At 42.2% G+C, this 18071-nt stretch overlaps 1 protein-coding gene across 1 annotated transcript; it reads left to right on the top strand.

Moving 5' to 3' along the window:
• The first annotated feature begins 457 nt into the window (after positions 1 to 457).
• On the top strand, positions 458 to 15829 carry LOC137298025 (O-acyltransferase like protein-like). Its single transcript, XM_067830060.1, has 15 exons — positions 458 to 1312; positions 1598 to 1806; positions 2558 to 2654; positions 3183 to 3279; positions 3955 to 4310; positions 5906 to 6070; positions 6206 to 6299; positions 7943 to 8041; positions 8616 to 8778; positions 9902 to 9984; positions 11052 to 11183; positions 11808 to 11934; positions 12417 to 12609; positions 12907 to 13049; positions 14223 to 15829. The coding sequence occupies exons 1-15, from the start codon at positions 688 to 690 to the stop codon at positions 14328 to 14330; spliced, it is 2691 nt and encodes an 896-aa protein (XP_067686161.1). The 5' UTR covers positions 458 to 687; the 3' UTR covers positions 14331 to 15829.
• The last annotated feature ends 2242 nt before the right edge of the window (positions 15830 to 18071 follow it).

The following is an 18071-nucleotide window of genomic DNA, read 5'->3' as shown; positions in this document are numbered from 1 at the left end:
GCCCATTTCTAGCGCCCCCCGCCATGATGTTGAATATTGGTAAAAGTGGGGTTAAGCCATACCCGTCGTGTTGTCATGATTTTTATCTTTTGTTATCATCTATCAATGCATTGGAGGAAAAAAGTGCATTTGACACGGATTGATGATTTACGTAATTCAAAGTATGAGATACATAAAAAGATGCTAAAATAAAGCTATCAACTTTGAGAAAGATATACACTTTTTCAAAACACCCTGTAAATATTATTTCAATCAAAACTTTATTTGTATTATCAAACAAAGTATAAACGCCACAAGCAACCTGTACTTGAAATGGTATTTTGACTATCTGTAGGGTCGAGGTAACCTGGACTTGTGCACTTGGATTCACGGGAATGTTACATGAAGCGCAACCGTCCCAGAAAAATGAGTAAGTGCTATATTTAACATATACCGATAAAAGACTAGTGTTGCTGATATCAGTACGAGGGCTGACAAACAACAGATTGGACTGCAGGTGGTCGGGTGACAATGCGGTGCAGACTGTACTGTCACTGATCTTTGTTGTTACAGGAACTATCCTTCCATTTCATTGTATGGAAACGTAATCACTAAACCTGTAAAAACGTTAATCTGGAAGAGTGCTTTACTAGATTATTTTTAAACAATTGAAGCCAGGTGCTTTTTCCTGAAAAAAAACCCCGCACCATGGAGTTCAGCAGACTGTTTCTTCTCTTCTGTGTCCTCTCAATGCATCGTACGTCAGCTGGGGCCTCCTCAACTACAGATCATCGATCTTCACTTCCCAACAGTACGTCAATGAGTGGTAGTGAGACCACTCAGTCAGTCACTGAAACATCACCACAATCTGTGATAAGTCTGTCCAATTCTGCTGAGAACACATCATCCTTCCAACCTGCAACGACAACGTCACCGGTTACTACCACGCAGATACCCAGCAATACCACCACTCAGCCACTGAGTTCTATTATATCCGGGCTGTATAACACGTTCTTAAACGTGTTCATGAACTCCATCAGCAATACAACATCCCCGACAACTCAAAAGCTCCCGCTTTCAGTCTTGTCCATGCAGAACAAACTCCCAGAACAAATGAGGAACTCCCTGCTGCCCCTTCTCATGGAGGGAGGAACGCCCGACCTGGAATCAATCACACGTATCTTTAAGAACCTCACTGATGTACTTCCGTCCATCTTGAAGGTCTTGTTACCGTCAAATACAAGCGGATTGACAACAGAGGAACGGACATGTTCCGAAGATATGGACACGTATCTAACCGATCTCTTACAGATGAAGATGTGGGCACTTAACAGTGAGTACAATGTTCCTTTAGATGTCTAAGATGCACTGGTCTTGCATTCTCCTAGAAGTGTAAGAACGCACGCTTCTTTTCTAATCTGGACCTGATATAGTTCTCACGACAATTTACAGAACGTTTGGATTTATGATACCTTGATGTAAGAGACATGGGTGTTGTATATACAACATTCGTAAGGACAAGACATATGTATGACGAGACAGCGAGAGGTAACCGTCAAAGGTTTCATAATTGGACAATTGGACAATCACAAACATTGTTTGTCTTTCCCTTTTGCAGTGTTCGATGCATCAGGAAAGCCTGGCACCGCCATCATGGAAGGGGCCATGACCTTTTTCGGCAACTTTGACGAATGTCTTGACGGAGCCAGTAAGGTGGACCCAGCCACAGGGAGAGAAATAAAGGGGGACACCTGCGTTGTGAGCATTAGCCCTCCCTCACAGATGCTGGCTATGATGGATGCCGGAGGTGGCGGTGGGGGAAATGATGTAGGTACAGTTGTTCTTTCTTACTACTACTACTACTACTACTACTACTACTACTACTACTACTACTACTACTACTACTACTACTACTACTACTACTACTACTACTGTACCGATGCTGGGAATCAAACCCGTCCTTATTTCTAGAATCTGTTGGTGGTGTTGCTTGGACAAAACAAGAAATTCAGGTTATTGACACCTACTTCAAAGAATCATGTCACTTCCAACTACAGCTGCCAAAAAATGATTTGCATTCCTTGCCAATATTAAATTTATATTCTGCAATGAATTTATTCGGACAGTGACACCTACACCTTGTCATGGATGCCTAGCTTTGGTATAAACACAATATCACTTAACTCTCGTATTACACTCTCAGTGTAAAAATATCAGTTGTGAAGGATAGGGGGTTGATCGTGAATGATGTGATTATGAAGGATGTGACTGGGATAATGTGTAGGTTGTGCTGGTATGTGGACGTGATAATGATGTATGTCGGCGTGGATGTGAAAGGTTAATGTGTAGAATGAGAGGTGGGGTTGTGCACGGACTGTGAGTGTGATCGTGCATAATTTGAGTAGTGCGTGTGTGTGTGTGCGCGCATGTGTGAATAATGTTTGTATGTAAAGGGTGTACGTTTTTGTTAGATGGGGGGGGGGGGGGGGGGGGGGGCGTGGTTTATTCCATTCTTACGTTAACCCCACTCTGAATAATAAGCTGCAGCTACACTTTCAAGCTGATATTTGATTCACAGATTATTGACGCGTTGGGCGGACAACTGGCCTTCAACTGGCACTTGTGTCTTCCTAGAAGTTGCGGCAGCAGAATGGTCCAGTCTGGGCTCCAGAACCGTGAGTGTGTCCTTTGGACAGGCTAACCCGTCTGAAAACAGAGGCTGTAGATACCATAACATATAACTCTACCCATAACAAAACATAATCTCAAAGCGCACTTGTCATGTGTGTAGATGTCAGACTAGTGCCAGTTCTAGGGGATTAAACAGACTGTGTTATGGCCGATCAGTGAGGCTTGTCGCGGGCAGTTTATGGTCCCACCCCTCGTCATTATTGAAAAAACATATTTGTAGAAAGTAGACATAAAAGAAGAATCAGGGCCTCGTCTCACAAAGCTACCGTATCCCTGTGACTGTTTAAAAGCCTATGTTACAGTAAAGGAGGAGGTACGACAGTCGTGTTCGAATACCTGGATTGGCAAGACTATGAGCCTCGTCTGGGTTCATCGGCGTGTATCTCTCCTGTCTGACAGTTAACGTGCAAAAAGCACAAACCGATGTGACAAGTAAATAAACTTACATACTGCACCATGTTCTATGTACAATCTAGGTCCATGTATGCACTGTTTTCACACTGATGTAATAGGTCTATCGCAAGTCAACTTGACAGTCGCAAGAGTGATGTGTCATTCGGAAATAAAAAACGGCCCCGTCAGTAACGACAGTGGTGCGGTTGGAGCTATGTGAGTATTGACATATATTATATATACATCAGCAGGTTTTGGATGTTGCTAGTTACAGAGTTACTACAGTCACTGTGGCAGACAGGCGTGGGTGAGATTTCAGATGCTCGCAACAAGAACACTTAGTAATATCTGTGCCACATTCTAAGGCAAACGAATTGATTTGCTCTCCTTTTGAGCGTCCATTTGCCCTACAGGGAGTGCAGTTTTACGTCGTACTGAAAATATTCCGGCTGTATTACGGCGTTCTGTAAATAATAGATCTGAGCAATAGGGAACCGATGACATGACAGACAGTAAAAAATGAAAGGTCGTAGGCCGTGGTCCTACAGAGTCATTAGAGATATCAGGCTTACTGGCTGACCTTGTGGTTGATAGGAGTGACTGACTGACTGAGTAGTTTTAACGCCTCCTCAACAATATTCTAGCTATGTAAGAAAGCCGGATGTGACGCCAGGTTTGGTGAAAGCCATGGGCGGAGTAATAGGTCTACCGGAGCTAACCGGGATTGGAACTGCGAATTGCGGCACATGAAACAAGAGGGCGTCTCGTTTCGTTGCAAACATAAGCATGTTCAACATTTTGACACGTCTCTGTTGAGACCTATTGTGTTTGATTGGCATTCATATGTATCATCAGTACGTGTGTTCACTCATCTCTGTCTGTCACTTTCAGCGTCTTGACAGCCATCTTGGGATGCATGGTACTTCTGGGTTCCGGCCTGGATCTGTACATCCGGGCTACCAAAGATCGACGTCGAAAGGTTCCCTTGAGCCCTCGTAAGGACGAAGTTAAACTGACGGAAATCTTTACAACCTTGGACCATTCTGGGGAAACGACATTTACAAATGGGAAAATAGATACAAATGGCTTAATTGAGAATCCACGGCTCAATATCGTGAACGGTGGAATAGACAACCCTGCAGGCCCACAAGTTCAGGAGACAAATGGTGGACACTTGGTGTTTCCTAATGGTGGACAGCAACCCCGTACAGTGGACAAAGAGCGTGACCAGAAATACAAGCCTAAGTGTACGCTATGTAATGTTGTTCTTGAACAATTTTAAACCCAGCCCGAGTTTCATTCAGATGCAGAAGTAGTTGTGGTATTTGAGGTACATGGTTCTAATGCATAATGTAAACTGTAAGTTATATATAAGAAGGAACAAGTAAATAGGCCTCATGTTTAACATGGTGACACCCGTCAAAGCCAGACATTAACCATTTTCATCCATCGAAACAGATTCATACTTCAGAAAACTTAAATAGCGGTGAAAGGCGGGTGAATGTCAATCAGATGACACCAGGTGTTCGCGAATGTACCTTTAACTGGACATGATGGATTTTCCTCAGTTTTGCCATTTACGGATGTTACTGAGTATTTGAAGCACGGGGATATTATATTTGGTAACGTCGGCGTTCTTGCAGAAATAAGAAACATGGGATGCAAAATCTTTGAACAGAGGATCCAGTTATCCACCCCCACCCCCTTGTTACTTGAAATACAATATACCCTTTTACCTCAGAGATACTTAACTGCTAATTAGTAATGTACATAAGGTGCGAAGAATATATCATAAGTTGAAAGCATTGTATCATTAATGTTACAAATGGTCATCTTAAACAATGGTAATCCTAGTTATATTAGACCACATCCCTGGAGGACACTAATTCTGCTCTGTTTCCTTTTCTGATATACTTACTAGTGTCATCAAAAATATAATTATTCAAGTTTGAAAATGTGGTAAAAGTCATAACAAAAGGTTAATACACACATGAAAATAATCTTGAAGTTTGTACCTCCTGCAAACCAGTGTGCATTTAATGTGAAGCTCATTTTCCAACTGACAATCAACAAGCCTTCAACAATTTGTCCCAAACCAGCAACTTAATAAACATCACTTTGGCTCAGTCATCAAATATTGGCAACCTCCTCAATAGCTGATAATTTCTAAGAAGTATTACATCAAATCTGGTTTAAATATGTTTCAATATTCATTCCAGTTACATGAACAGTCAGCTGAGAATTTTGTAAATTATTCTGTTCCAAGACTGAAGAATTCAGAATAATCTTATTAGTAAATATATTTTGTTGAAAAGAAGACATCTTAAAGCAGACTCCACGAAGCTAAGTTAGTACCAAGTGATTGCTCTGCCTTAATGTGTGTATAATGTTTGTATGACTAGTCCTGCTTTAAAACCACATGAATCTAATATGTCAGTCAAGTCAGTATAATAATTTATATTAATATATTAAACTGTTATTTATTTTAGTACCTTGCTACGTTTACTGATTCTTAAAACACGCCTTGCCATAATTTCTAGTGAATTAATCAACAAAATTTTAATTACTGTGTTATTCTTAAAATGTACCGATGTGCCTCCCACACATGTAAAAACATGGTATAACAAAAATCCTTATTTAAGAAATACAGTTTTATATCATTCAGTCTAATATTCCAGAAACTTCTATTCTTCTCGAATAGTTTTGGCCTCGATCCACAAAGAGTACTGTAAATTAAATCAAGGTCCCATCTCTTTACAGAAATTCCGAAATATTTAAGGCATGGTTTTATAGAAATGAAACACGTGAAGTGACACTGAAACTGCTGTTTTGATATTGGCAGTGTTGGAGCGTGTGCTGTTGTGTTTCTCTGCCGTCAGCAATGGGGAGAAGATCCTCAGCGTTAAGCGTTCACCTGCATCTATTACCTGTCTCCACGGCATCCGGGTCCTTAGCATCGGCTGGGTCATTTTGGGCCACACGTACATATATACCATGTCTAACGCAGGTAGGTCATGTAGGTGTTGCTCTTTGTTTGAGTGTTGTTTGTGTTGTTTGAGTGTTGTTTGTGTTGTTTCAGTGTTTAACTCCGCACTTGGCAATATGTCGCTCATGCCTCAGCTTACTTATTCTTGTCTTGCAGGAAATCCCAAATCACTCTTGAAGTTAATTAAGGGCTTCAGTTTCCAAATTATGATGAACGCAACACTTTCTGTTGATTCCTTCTTCGTCCTCAGGTAAGATTCCTGGGATTCACATATAAATGACATTCGAGACAATTTTTGCAATAGTTTCTCCAGTGCCCCGATCAACCTACTGTTTCCCAAATTGGTTCTAACTCACTAAACGAATCCTATGTGATTTGCGTGTCTTTTGCGCCACATCTGGTTAAGTTGGTAGAGTTTCTGCCCGGGGTGTCGAAGGTCGATAGTTCGATTCCATGACTGTGTCACACCAAAACACGGTTGTTGACGCTAAAGGAATGAAACAAAGACGAGTCGTGTCCGTGTCAGTATCTCAGAATGGTATATAAGCATACTATATCGGCTTAGTATACAAGAATACTATATCAGTATGGTATGTGTAGTAGATTGGTATAGCGTATCAATATTGTATCTCAGCATGGTGTGTCAGTATAGCATGTCGTCATGATTTGTAAATGTGGTATCTCGCCATGGTATATAGGCATACTCTATTGGCCTGGTATATAAGTGCTGTATATCGGTATGGTATGTAAGTTCGGTATCTTAAAATGGTATAGAATATAGTGTATCGGTCCGGTATATAGGTATACTAAATCGGTAAGGTTTTTTAAGAATAGTGTATCGATATCTGTGTGGTATCTGGACTTGGACTCACGACTCAGACAGTTGGGTATTTAGTAACACACCGAGGAAGTTTGGGTACAACACTGAGATTGCACAGTTTGCATGAAGCACGTCAGATGTTTTAAGAAAATTGAAAGCAATGTGTGCTTAGAAGGTCAGACAAGCAGACGCTTATCAGTTCCCCTCAATGATAACTGATAGGAAGTGCAGCACAGGTTCCTGGCAAGAGAGGCCACAACCGCTTGACGAAGTCAACAGAAGTCCGATTCTAATGCTCGAACACTGACGTCAACGTCAAGGAGATGGGGAATACGTGATTGGAGGCAAGTTCTCTTTCCCGATGGGCCTTACATCAGGCCATGTGTTCATGACGTGAGTCGTTTTGGAGCTGGGGACGTTATGATGTGAGATGGGATAAAATCTGTAACAAGGACGCCAAAGGAAAGGTTGAATACATCTGGGTACCGACACCTAGTAAATGCCCGCTCATCAGTTTTGCAACAGAGGAGAGACGTTTCAACACGATGACACCGAGATGAATTCGAGAGAGGTCTGCCAGGTCGTCCAAATCCTCCGAATACCGAATATTCTTCACCAAAGCCTTCACTGGCGTTGCGTGGCCTCACCGAGGGAACATGCTTGTAAGACCTTCTCCTGCGTTGTGGCACTTTTGCATGTGTCGGATGCAGTGTTTTCCTTGATTGTTCATCGCTACCATACCGTGAAACATTTGGCCTTCCATATAAAGGCAGTTTGTTCAGGGCGTTGCAAGGTCCCACTGATTCTTTTTTTTGCCTGAATGTCAATAACGGTTGTATTTTGGGTTTAGATTGAATTGCACAATGGAAACTGACTGATTTTAGTGGAATTTCTTACGATTTTGGAAAGTAGTTCTCACTTTCATTTCTTATGATCTTATAGAGCATTTTTCACTTTCATTTAGTGAGTATTTCGAGACTATTTCCCACTTTCATTTGTTTATTTATATAGTTTACGTAAGCATTCATTATCTGGTTTCATATTTAAAACATACATTGTCTTCCGTTTCGCAGTGGCCTACTGGTGACGTACTTGTTCCTGAAGGAGACAGAGAAGGCTGGAGGTCTGAAGGTGAAGCACATGGTCATGTACTACGTCCACCGCTACTTGAGGTCAGTCAACTCTAGCAGAATGCTTCAGGCCCCTATCATTGATGATATACTGGCGGGCACAATAAAGCATGCACTTGAAAATTGTGTTTTACGGAAAAACGTACAACGGTATAAGAACATAGATTCTTTCCATTGCGCGACAGCATACATTGCAATGTCGTACGGGGAACCTTTTGGACCGCATTTTGTATTGTCGAACCAAATATTAAGGGATATTTTAGACACAGTTCTTGGGGTGTTACGATCAGAATATCAAGAAATGTCCAAAGCACCACTAGTGAACTTAAACATTGTTGTGGGGATATAAACTCTCGCCTGTTGCTGCATACGAACTGATGTTCTCACATTCAACCTAAATTCCTCTATTTATCCTTGCCATGTTACACTAATGTCCAGCCCAGGCTTGTCATAGGAAGCGATTACCATGTAGCTGGACTATTGATGAGAAAAACGTTAATCAACCAACCAACCAACGAACCCATAAACAAACCAAGCAAACAAACTCACTCTAATATTCAATACCATACTGTATGTGTATAAGTATCGTTAAATGTAAAAGGTGTTCATGATACAGACTGACGCCCGTCTATGCCTACGCAATGTTCGTATACACGTTCCTAGTGAGTCATCTGGCGGATGGTCCAACGTGGGTTGGGCCGTATGACAAGAAGAGCTGTGAAACACACTGGTGGACGAGCCTACTTTACATCAACAATGTGTATGAACCAGCGAAACAGGTAACATCTTTATCACTCGTTGTATGGCTACGGCCTGTAATTAATTCATTTGAGTTTTTAATCTCAGCGATAACTGCGGCGGAAACTCACCTTTTAAATTAGTTCCAATTGGTGGGAAATAAAATATACAGAGGGAATGGCCAAACGGATGACCCTGAGATCTGCTCAGTTCACTTGAATGTCAAGGTCACTTATTGCCGACAAGTGAGTAGCATTGCCAGCGATTTTGGTGAAAATGTTTGCTTACTGTCCAGAAAATCACATGTAGATGTTGCAGTCAGTTTTCCTGCCGCAGCCGGTCGAATCCAGCCCAACGCTGGTGCTGTCAACGTAAGCTAATTTAAAGGGTGAGTTTCCACCGTATTTGGTGATCCATGATTTTGTCGTGAAATTGCGGAGGTAGCTGTTTTCGATGATTCGTGGCGTATAACATTTGAAATAATGATCTGATTGTGACCATTTATAGCTCGTTTTGTAGGGAAATCATCTGGCGTTCGATCCGTTGGCCTCGACGGGGCCTTACAAATGTTTTACGCGGTGACACTTCGAGGAGGGGGTGGTTTCTTCATTACATCCCTTTCCTTTCATATAGTGCTAGGGTAGGTCCTATACACCTATGTCCTTCGAACGCCGTTTCTAAGTGATACAAGCCCTTTTGGGTCAGATTAAGTCCTTAGTATCGTCACCTGTTCAGATCATTATGTGAGTATTGTCACCCGTTCAGATCATTACATTAGTATCGTCCCCTGTTCATACCATTACGTGAGTATCGCCACCTGGTCAGATCAAATCCTTCGTATCATCACCTGTTCAGATCATTACATGAGTATCGTCACCTGTTCAGATCAAATCCTTAGCATCGTCACCTGGTGAGATCAACTCTTTAGTATCGTTACCTGGTCAGATCAAACCCTAAGTATCGTCACCTGGTCAGATCATGGCCTTATGTTCGTGACCTGGTCAGATCATTACATGAGTATCGTCACCTGGTCAGAACATTACCTGAGTATCGTCACTTGATCAGATTATTACATTAGTGTCGTCACCTGTTCAGATCATGGTCGCATGATGGCCATATCGTGACATGCCACATGGCCGTTTCTCTTCCTTGCCTTTGTTTCAGTGCATGGGTTGGGGCTGGTACTTGGCAAACGACATGCAGTTCTACGTGGTCGCTCCACTGGCCCTCGTTCCATGGGCGTTAAGGTACATATCCATACTAAAGTAGTTCTTGAACGTCATCATATGGACACTGGTGTTCGACATTTGTTTTGACGCTCAGTGGCATTTTGGCAAGGGAAAATCTAGGGCTATTATTGTTTGGACTCTCAATGAGGTAAGGTATCACTAGTGGAGCTCTTCACACATTGAGGCAAATCTTGGTGGTTGATAGCGTTGCTAGCCCTCTGGCGCATATTGAAGTGACGGACTTGTTTACTATTCATGAAAGAGTACATACTGACGGCCAAAAGAAACTTGACAGATTTACACCCAACCACCTAACATCTACAACATGCGTCGTAAATGTGTGTCTTTTGTACCAGTTGGTGGTCACATACACTATTAATATGTCGTGGCGTTCGAATTAAGCGATTTTAATGTGTCAGCCCATTGTCCATTACGTAAAAAACTCAATTTTGCCACCCCACGTATATTCGCACAGCTCCCACACCATTGACTCTCATTTCATTTCGCTGAGATTTTAATACACATTTTCAACATGTTCTCTTTCAGTCATTTATCTTTTTTCTGGTTTTCAAACTAGAGAGACTTAAAACTGTCGTAAAGTTTCTTTTGGCTGTCCCTTTAAACCAATAATAGTAACCCGGTCATATCGTGGCCTCATTATAGTCACCTGGCCACACCATGGCCTTATTATAGTGAGGTGCTCACATCATGGCCTCATCATAGTGACGTAGGGACATCACGCGGTCACTATAGTCACCTGGTCACACCATGGCCTCATTGTAGTCTCCTGGTCACACCGTGGCCATATTATGGTGACGTGCTCACACCATGGCCTCATTATAGTCTCCTGGTCACACCATGGCCTTATTATAGTGAGGTGCTCACATCATGGCCTGATTATAGTCTGGTGGTCACATCATGGCCTCTATATAGTCACTTGGTAACAACGTGCCTCTGTTTAGTCACGTCACGATTTAGTCATGGCCTCATTATAGTCACATGGTCTCATTAGAGTCCCCTTGTCACGAACGAATATCTAAATACAAACAGTATTGATATGTGTTCCATCCCTTTCATCATTGCAGTCCGACAAGGGCGGGGACAACAGCTGGGAAGATCTTTAAGGCTGCTGGTATCACTGTTGTGATCGGCTACCTAATCTGCAGCGTCGCCACCACCGCCTCACTCGTCCATAAGTACAACGTTGATCTCTTCACGTAAGGAGGAAACATGTTAATATATTTTCAGCTGTTCCGTCGCTTACAGTAACACATGTTTAAGGGCAGTGTTTAGATGGGTCGCATGAATATCAATACACATGGGGGTGACAGGTGGAGTTTTAACGGTAAGAGTACCTCGAGGAACCTGTTGGCTTTCAGTGATGATCAAAGTTATACAGAAACACTGATTTGACCATGACAAATATAGCTATTATCACCATTATCTTCCATATGTAGCGATTGAATTCCAATAATAGTGCTAATAGAAATGATCAGTCCGACTATGGCAGGACCACCCTACCATCCTGACGCTGCCAGTACCACTCTGCCTGAATGACTTTGCCAGGATCACCCTACAAGCCTGACTGTGCCAGGACCACCCTACCACCCTCAGTACCTGAGCATGTACGCATGGTGGACCTGGTTGGGGAGGATTCATTCCCCCGAACCAAACGTACATCATTCTTTTAGGGTAGCCATTGACAACCGTTTGTTCGTGACTCATCTGATTTGGTTCTTCCCAATCTCTGACTGACAATGTCCGAGGTACCTTTGGGTAATCAATGTAAAGAATACACAGTGTTATAGGTTGACATAATGATTACAACAGCTTTTTTGCAGGAACCCACTGCTGTACTTTGACAAGGTGTATCAGAAACCGTGGTGTCGGATCGGAACATTCGCCATAGGGATGATGTTAGGCTACATCCTTCACGCCTTAAAGTCCCGTGATGTTAAGATGTCTCCAGTGAGTAGTGGACATCGTAAATCTCAAACCAAAGGTAGATTTCCGAAATTGGTATGTTGTGCCTGAGCCGGACCACCTTAGTGGCCTCTTACAGTAAGCATTTGTTGGTGAAGGCCAGTTCTAGTCAGATCTTCACGCGTTTGCAGATCACTGACTGAAACACGTGTTAGGCATACCAGTAGTTCTGGTTTTGACTACGCATTCTCCACCTGAATACAAATACTGCAACTGTGCAATGTGATATTATGTAAAACTGAGAGGGTTGGTTTGTTGTTTTACGCTGCACACGGCAACATATGGTGGCGGTCTGTTTCAGTGTGGTTGGGCGTCAGCTTTTGATTCTCCAACCATTATATTTTTTGAAGAAGCTTTTCTGTATTCCGTCGGCCGATCACATGGATTCGAGGTTCCCAAGTTAAACAGGGAGTTTCAGAGATTCCACCAGATGGTACTAGACAACTATGGTACATTATTTGTTCCAGTTCCTGCAAGGTGTGGGCTGGCTCCTGGCTTTAGTGGCAGCTGGGGCTTGCACACTGTCGACCTATGACGCCAATGCTGAGGGGAGACCTGGCTGGGGAGTTGAAGCAAGGACGGCTCATGAGACGCTATACAGACCCGTGTGGGGGCTGATCCTGGCCTGGGTCATCTTCATGTGTTGCAAGGGGAAAGCAGGTGTGTGCAGCCAGGAGTACTGAGAGGCTGATGTGATTGTAATGCTTGATTGAAACGATCGTTTTTTTGGCTATAGACAAATTTGTATAAACAATGCACCTGATGTCATGTTCACCATATCAGTCTCACTAACTGCTTTCGACAAGCAGGGCATTGATGAGATACATGGATAATATGGAATGAGCTTTGAAGGACAATAGGGACTGTTTTGTTCTGTTTTATATTAAACTCAATTGACTCCTGAACTGATTAACTATTGTAGCTTGAACATATGTAGATACAATGCACCTCCCACAGGTATCGTGGACTGGATGTTGTCTTGGGACTGGTGGCAGCCTCTGTCTCGTCTCACATACGGGGCCTACCTTGTACACCTCATGTTCATACAGACTGAGACAGCCACTGCGAGATCACTCTTCAACTTTACGTCCGGGTACATTGTAAGTATATATCATTGAAGAGTGGGCTTCGTAAAGCTTTTTGACACTATTTGACAACATGAAACATTGAGAATTCCAATCAATAAAACATGCATTAGAAAGGAATCGGCTCCATAAATAGAAGCAGGCTCGCCAGCAACCGTGCCCAAAATTAAATTGTATGAAATTATGGCCACTACAAATATTAAAAGCAAATAGTGTGCGTCCGGACGACATACCAACAACTATGTGTGAGCACAGTTCATTGGGATGACCATTGGATATTCGAAAAAAATGTGCAATAGTAAACTGTATTATAGTAAACATTACAGGATACACAATTTTAGACACCCACATTCTCGTTCGTTGAACAATATGATGGCTGTTGCCTTTGAAAAATAGACTAGAGGAGCGAGGAAGTTTTCCAGAATCGTTGATCAAATACTTGCAGAAAAAGGCCTAACACTAAAAGTCATAAAGTCACAGAAACACAGGGGAAGGATATCCTTCCTGTGCCATTGTGTACACGTATCCAGGGAAGCCTGAACACGACTCCTCTTCTGTTCGAGAAGACATGGGTCCGATACAGTGATGACAGACTGGCAAACATCTGAACGGAACACTGAAAGTTCAGTAGGCCTTTCATTTTATTAATAGTATGGCAACGGTTCTGGTAGCTAATCACCATACGCTTTGTGGCAATCTAGTTCTGTCTGAAACTGATTCAGAAAGGTTTGTGCAACAGTCTGTCAACAATGTGTGTTCTTTCACCAAGACAATATCACTGCTTGATCACATTCAGCACTAATCTTATTCGTCTGATCTAGCTCCAAGAGACCATGCCATCTGCTCACCAACATGAAGAATGTGTTGAGGGGATCTATTTCGACTACTATTTTGACAGCCATAAGGAACTGGAATAACTGAAATGTTTTGAATGTTTATGTTCAAATGTTTTTAGGTCACATCTTTCTGTGTTAGACTTAACCCTCCTTCGTGAAGGACGCTGGAAATTTCTTTTGAAAAACATTTCCCGAAAATGCTAAAAATAATACGTTGCACAAGGAATCGTTCATATGACATACCGGAAGTTGGGATTTATAACTGACTCCCATATTGTAGTTTATTGAAACGCTTGCTGAAAATACGTTCATTCATATACAGAATGTCAGACCGCTTGATTGTTTGTTCCAGGTGTATCGCTTCTTCGGCTACACGTGCATGTCTTTCATCTTCTCCTTCCTGCTGGCCATCCTGGTGGAGGCGCCCCTGCTGCAGCTGGAGAAGCTGCTCCTGTCCTGAGTTATAGCAGCTGTCCACGCAGTCTACTACACCCCACCTGTATAAGGCCTGTGTGATACAAGTGCTCATACCTACAGGTTGTTCAGCTTGACCTGAGCTGCTCTACATATGCATGACCTGGGAGGTCAAATGGCACAAACGGCTGGTCGAGTTAACTTCATTAAATAGGGGAGCAGAGATTGTTGTTGTTGCTGCATTCGTGTGAAACATGAATACATGGTTTCGTTACTGAACTTGTCCTGGAAAACAACCCTCTGGAAAAGACAATCACTTCATGTTTTAATCTAATTGTTTTTACAGTAAGACTGTAGCTATCTAGTTTGGTTTACTAACTTTACAACGTAAAGTCAGTTACGTTCAGAATCGGATTCACTGCTGCTACTGGCTGCCTAAAAGTCTGAATAGAAAACATTAAACCATCTGCAAATTGTTAAAGAAAGTTAGGACATTGATGACGATTTCTCGACACTGAGATGTCAAACTGTGACCTTGTCTCGGGTATTCGGACATGCTGACAATCACCTGACAAAAGCGCACCCCTCCACAATAACTGACCCAACCAATTGTGACACGGTCAGGCAATGCATTAGTAATCACTTATCAGGTCAAGCTGAACCAACTGTATGTCAAGCATGTGAAAGACAACATATAAAAGTACTGTGTGAAGGGATCGCATGATAATTGTACATACATCCGTACTAAATGTATGTTATTATTGAAGCTACATGACAAAAAATATGCTGAAATAGGTCAAAAGTTTTATCAACAAATAAATTAGATTAATGAACACCGAACGCTAATGACGTAAAATAATCTCGAAGGCAGTGAAATTCATTTGCCTCAAATAACGAATATTGTTTAATCCACCTATAAACATCACAAAACAACAACAAAAAACAGAGCATACAGTATTTACGTATGTCACTAATTTTGAAGTAAATCATGCCACAGACTGGTAGACACAGACCATTTTTGGTATGAATTTTCAATTTTTGATCATTAGTAAAATTTAAATCTAAGTACTGTAACATATGTATGTTGGCCAACAGAGGATCACTAAACACAGTATCATTAATGTGACCAGTTGTAGGTTAGCTGTACATACTAAGGGGAAAACACTCTCATCTGACTTCTTGTTCTAGGCCATGTGCTCATGGCACCAGTCATTGTAGGTATGAAGTTCCTAATGAGGATTTCTAGCTTGAAGCTCAACTTTGTAACTTCATTACAAGTACCATTGAATTGGTGTGAACATCTGTAATACGTGGTACTGGAACTGCCTACGTCTCAAGGGATGTTAAGGTGTTCTTTTGAATCATCGTCAAATTCAGCACACGTGTGGGAGGTTTTCACATGAAATTGTTGCCACGTTCACAAAAGAGCGTTCTGCTGCACTCCTCATTGTTCACCACAATGTATGCGTCAGGTTAGACCTGGGCAGTATGGTATTCGCCCATGTTAACATGTGAACTTGGCAGTAAAATTAATTTCTCAATTGTGACGTTTCTTTTTCATTTTTGCATAGTATATTATTCAACACAACGAACAGAACACATAATAGGAAGGCCGTGCTGGAATGCCAACGTGAGCGTGTCATTGATAGGCTTAGTGCTAAACGATCCGTTGTAGTCGGCAGATAATAGGCACATTCTGGGGACACATTGCAACAGACCCGTTGCAGGTGACCCGAAGCACAAGGCGCTGATTATGACAGCTGTCCTAAGAAGCAGCGTGCCAGCACGGACGTCTGGATTCCATGCTAGATGACTGTAAGCAGAATCTATCCTTACGCAGGATCCTGCACAGCATACATTACCAAGTGGGCAGGGGGTTTGGGGGATTGGCATCACACAGAGTATTGTGTTCCTGAGGGTGACCTAGTTGGATGATGGGTGGACTGGTATTTCTGACAACGGTCGATCTCTACTGATTGCCGGCCAGGGGGTTTCTACCGCTATACGATATCGGCACCAGTCTTATACCTCAGTACGTCCGACATTTCTGCAGTTACATGATCCCAGACTGGCATTTCACACGGCATCTTGCGGACAAGGTGTTTTCGATGCCATGGACTGGCCTTCCTGTTATCAAGACATGAGGCCGATCGAACACAGCAGCAGACCTTGCGAAAACGACCAATGGTAATGCCTTCCGGTGGGAATGTTCCGGCATGTTTTCCTGATTAGGAGACAAGGCCGCTCGAGGACGACAAACTCGCTTTTGAGGTGATTAAGTGTCAGGGATCGCCATGCATTATTTTCCCAATAATAACCCGAATGTTAGTAGTGTGATTGGCATTCAAAATGTACACACAACATCCAATGTTGGATTCAGTGCAGCAAGTATTAAGTTAATAATTTGGTTAAGTATATTCCATTTCAGTGTCATGTTATGGGATCGGGGCCACATGCTAGTGACAGCATGATACCTCTTGTTTCGCTTCATGTAAGGTCAGTGACACCTCTAGTGAACGTACCATGTTCTAGGTTTGTGTCCACCCGCTTGGTCGCTGTTCCCTTACATGAAATCAGTCACTTTCGGTTTAACATTTCGGGTTATAGTGCTAGCCACAGCCAGGCAAGTGAATGAAAAGGGGTTGAATGTCGCATTGAAATTATTGCACTTGTTTACTCATGCGTGTGCGTGTGCGTGTGCGTGTGCGTGTGCGTGTGCGTGTGCGTGTGCGTGTTTTGTATTGCAAATGCTGGTTTAAAGGTTTAAAGCTCGAATAACTATTTCAGTTTATTGCAACATATTTGTTTACATTCTCGAGTGCCCATGTACCATGGACTTTGAAACAAATTAAGACAGGCTTCAGACCTCCCCGAGAAGTGTAAACAATGATATTGATTTCACTCTCTCTTATCTTTTAAGTCATAAACATGTCACAACAATAGGAAAATTCACTAGACAAGATTTGACACTCTCAGCAATCACGTCTTGGCCAAGCTGCCAAGTGGCTAGTCAAACACGTGACAGTAGGAACAGATTATGACCGGTCCACTAGAAGAGTGCGTATACAGTTCATATTCGATGTATATATTTAGGTATCTCTACTACTTCAGTACAATGCATGAATCATACCTGTAATTGTTGTATTAATCATGTTCATTGTGTTGATATCAATCATGGAATAACGGGGTAGAGTCACCGGGCAATAACATGAGTATCAACCTCTCCATGGCCAACAGTAGTGTAGCCTTTTATCTCTAACGTGGTAAGTGCTAAATAGGTCGTGTAGAGATCTATTATGACCTGTAGTGCAAGACTGTACGAGTTTATGGACACTCCTGATCAACAAAAATCTTAGATGGTTTCATAGATAGATGCATGATGATGAAAGCGGCATCAGATATGATTCTATTTGATTATAAGTGTGTATTCATCACGTGGGATGGGGCGGACAACAAAATATACTATCCACAACAGCCGAACATTTTATGTTGAATTACACATTTTCAGGAATTTTGACAATAAATCCACATGGTAAAATCTAAGAACAATTATTTTCCATCATTTGCTGATACGACGTCTTCAAGATGCCCTTGGGTATGTTGATGTAACATGATGGATCCCCGTGCAGCTGCCCAGCTATAAGACGACGGTCTGTAAATACACACACAATCCACTGATTGACATCATCAGTATTGCCCTGCACCATCGTGTTACTGATAGAGTCGGTTAATACATACAAGAAGCAAACCGTCCCTTGCGATGAAATCTTTTCACGAAAATGATATC

This window comes from Haliotis asinina, chromosome 10, assembly GCF_037392515.1.
Source record: "Haliotis asinina isolate JCU_RB_2024 chromosome 10, JCU_Hal_asi_v2, whole genome shotgun sequence".
NCBI classification, from domain to species: Eukaryota; Metazoa; Mollusca; class Gastropoda; order Lepetellida; family Haliotidae; genus Haliotis; species Haliotis asinina.
Note: the sequence above shows the minus strand (reverse complement) of the source record. Positions and strands in the feature narration are given on the sequence as shown.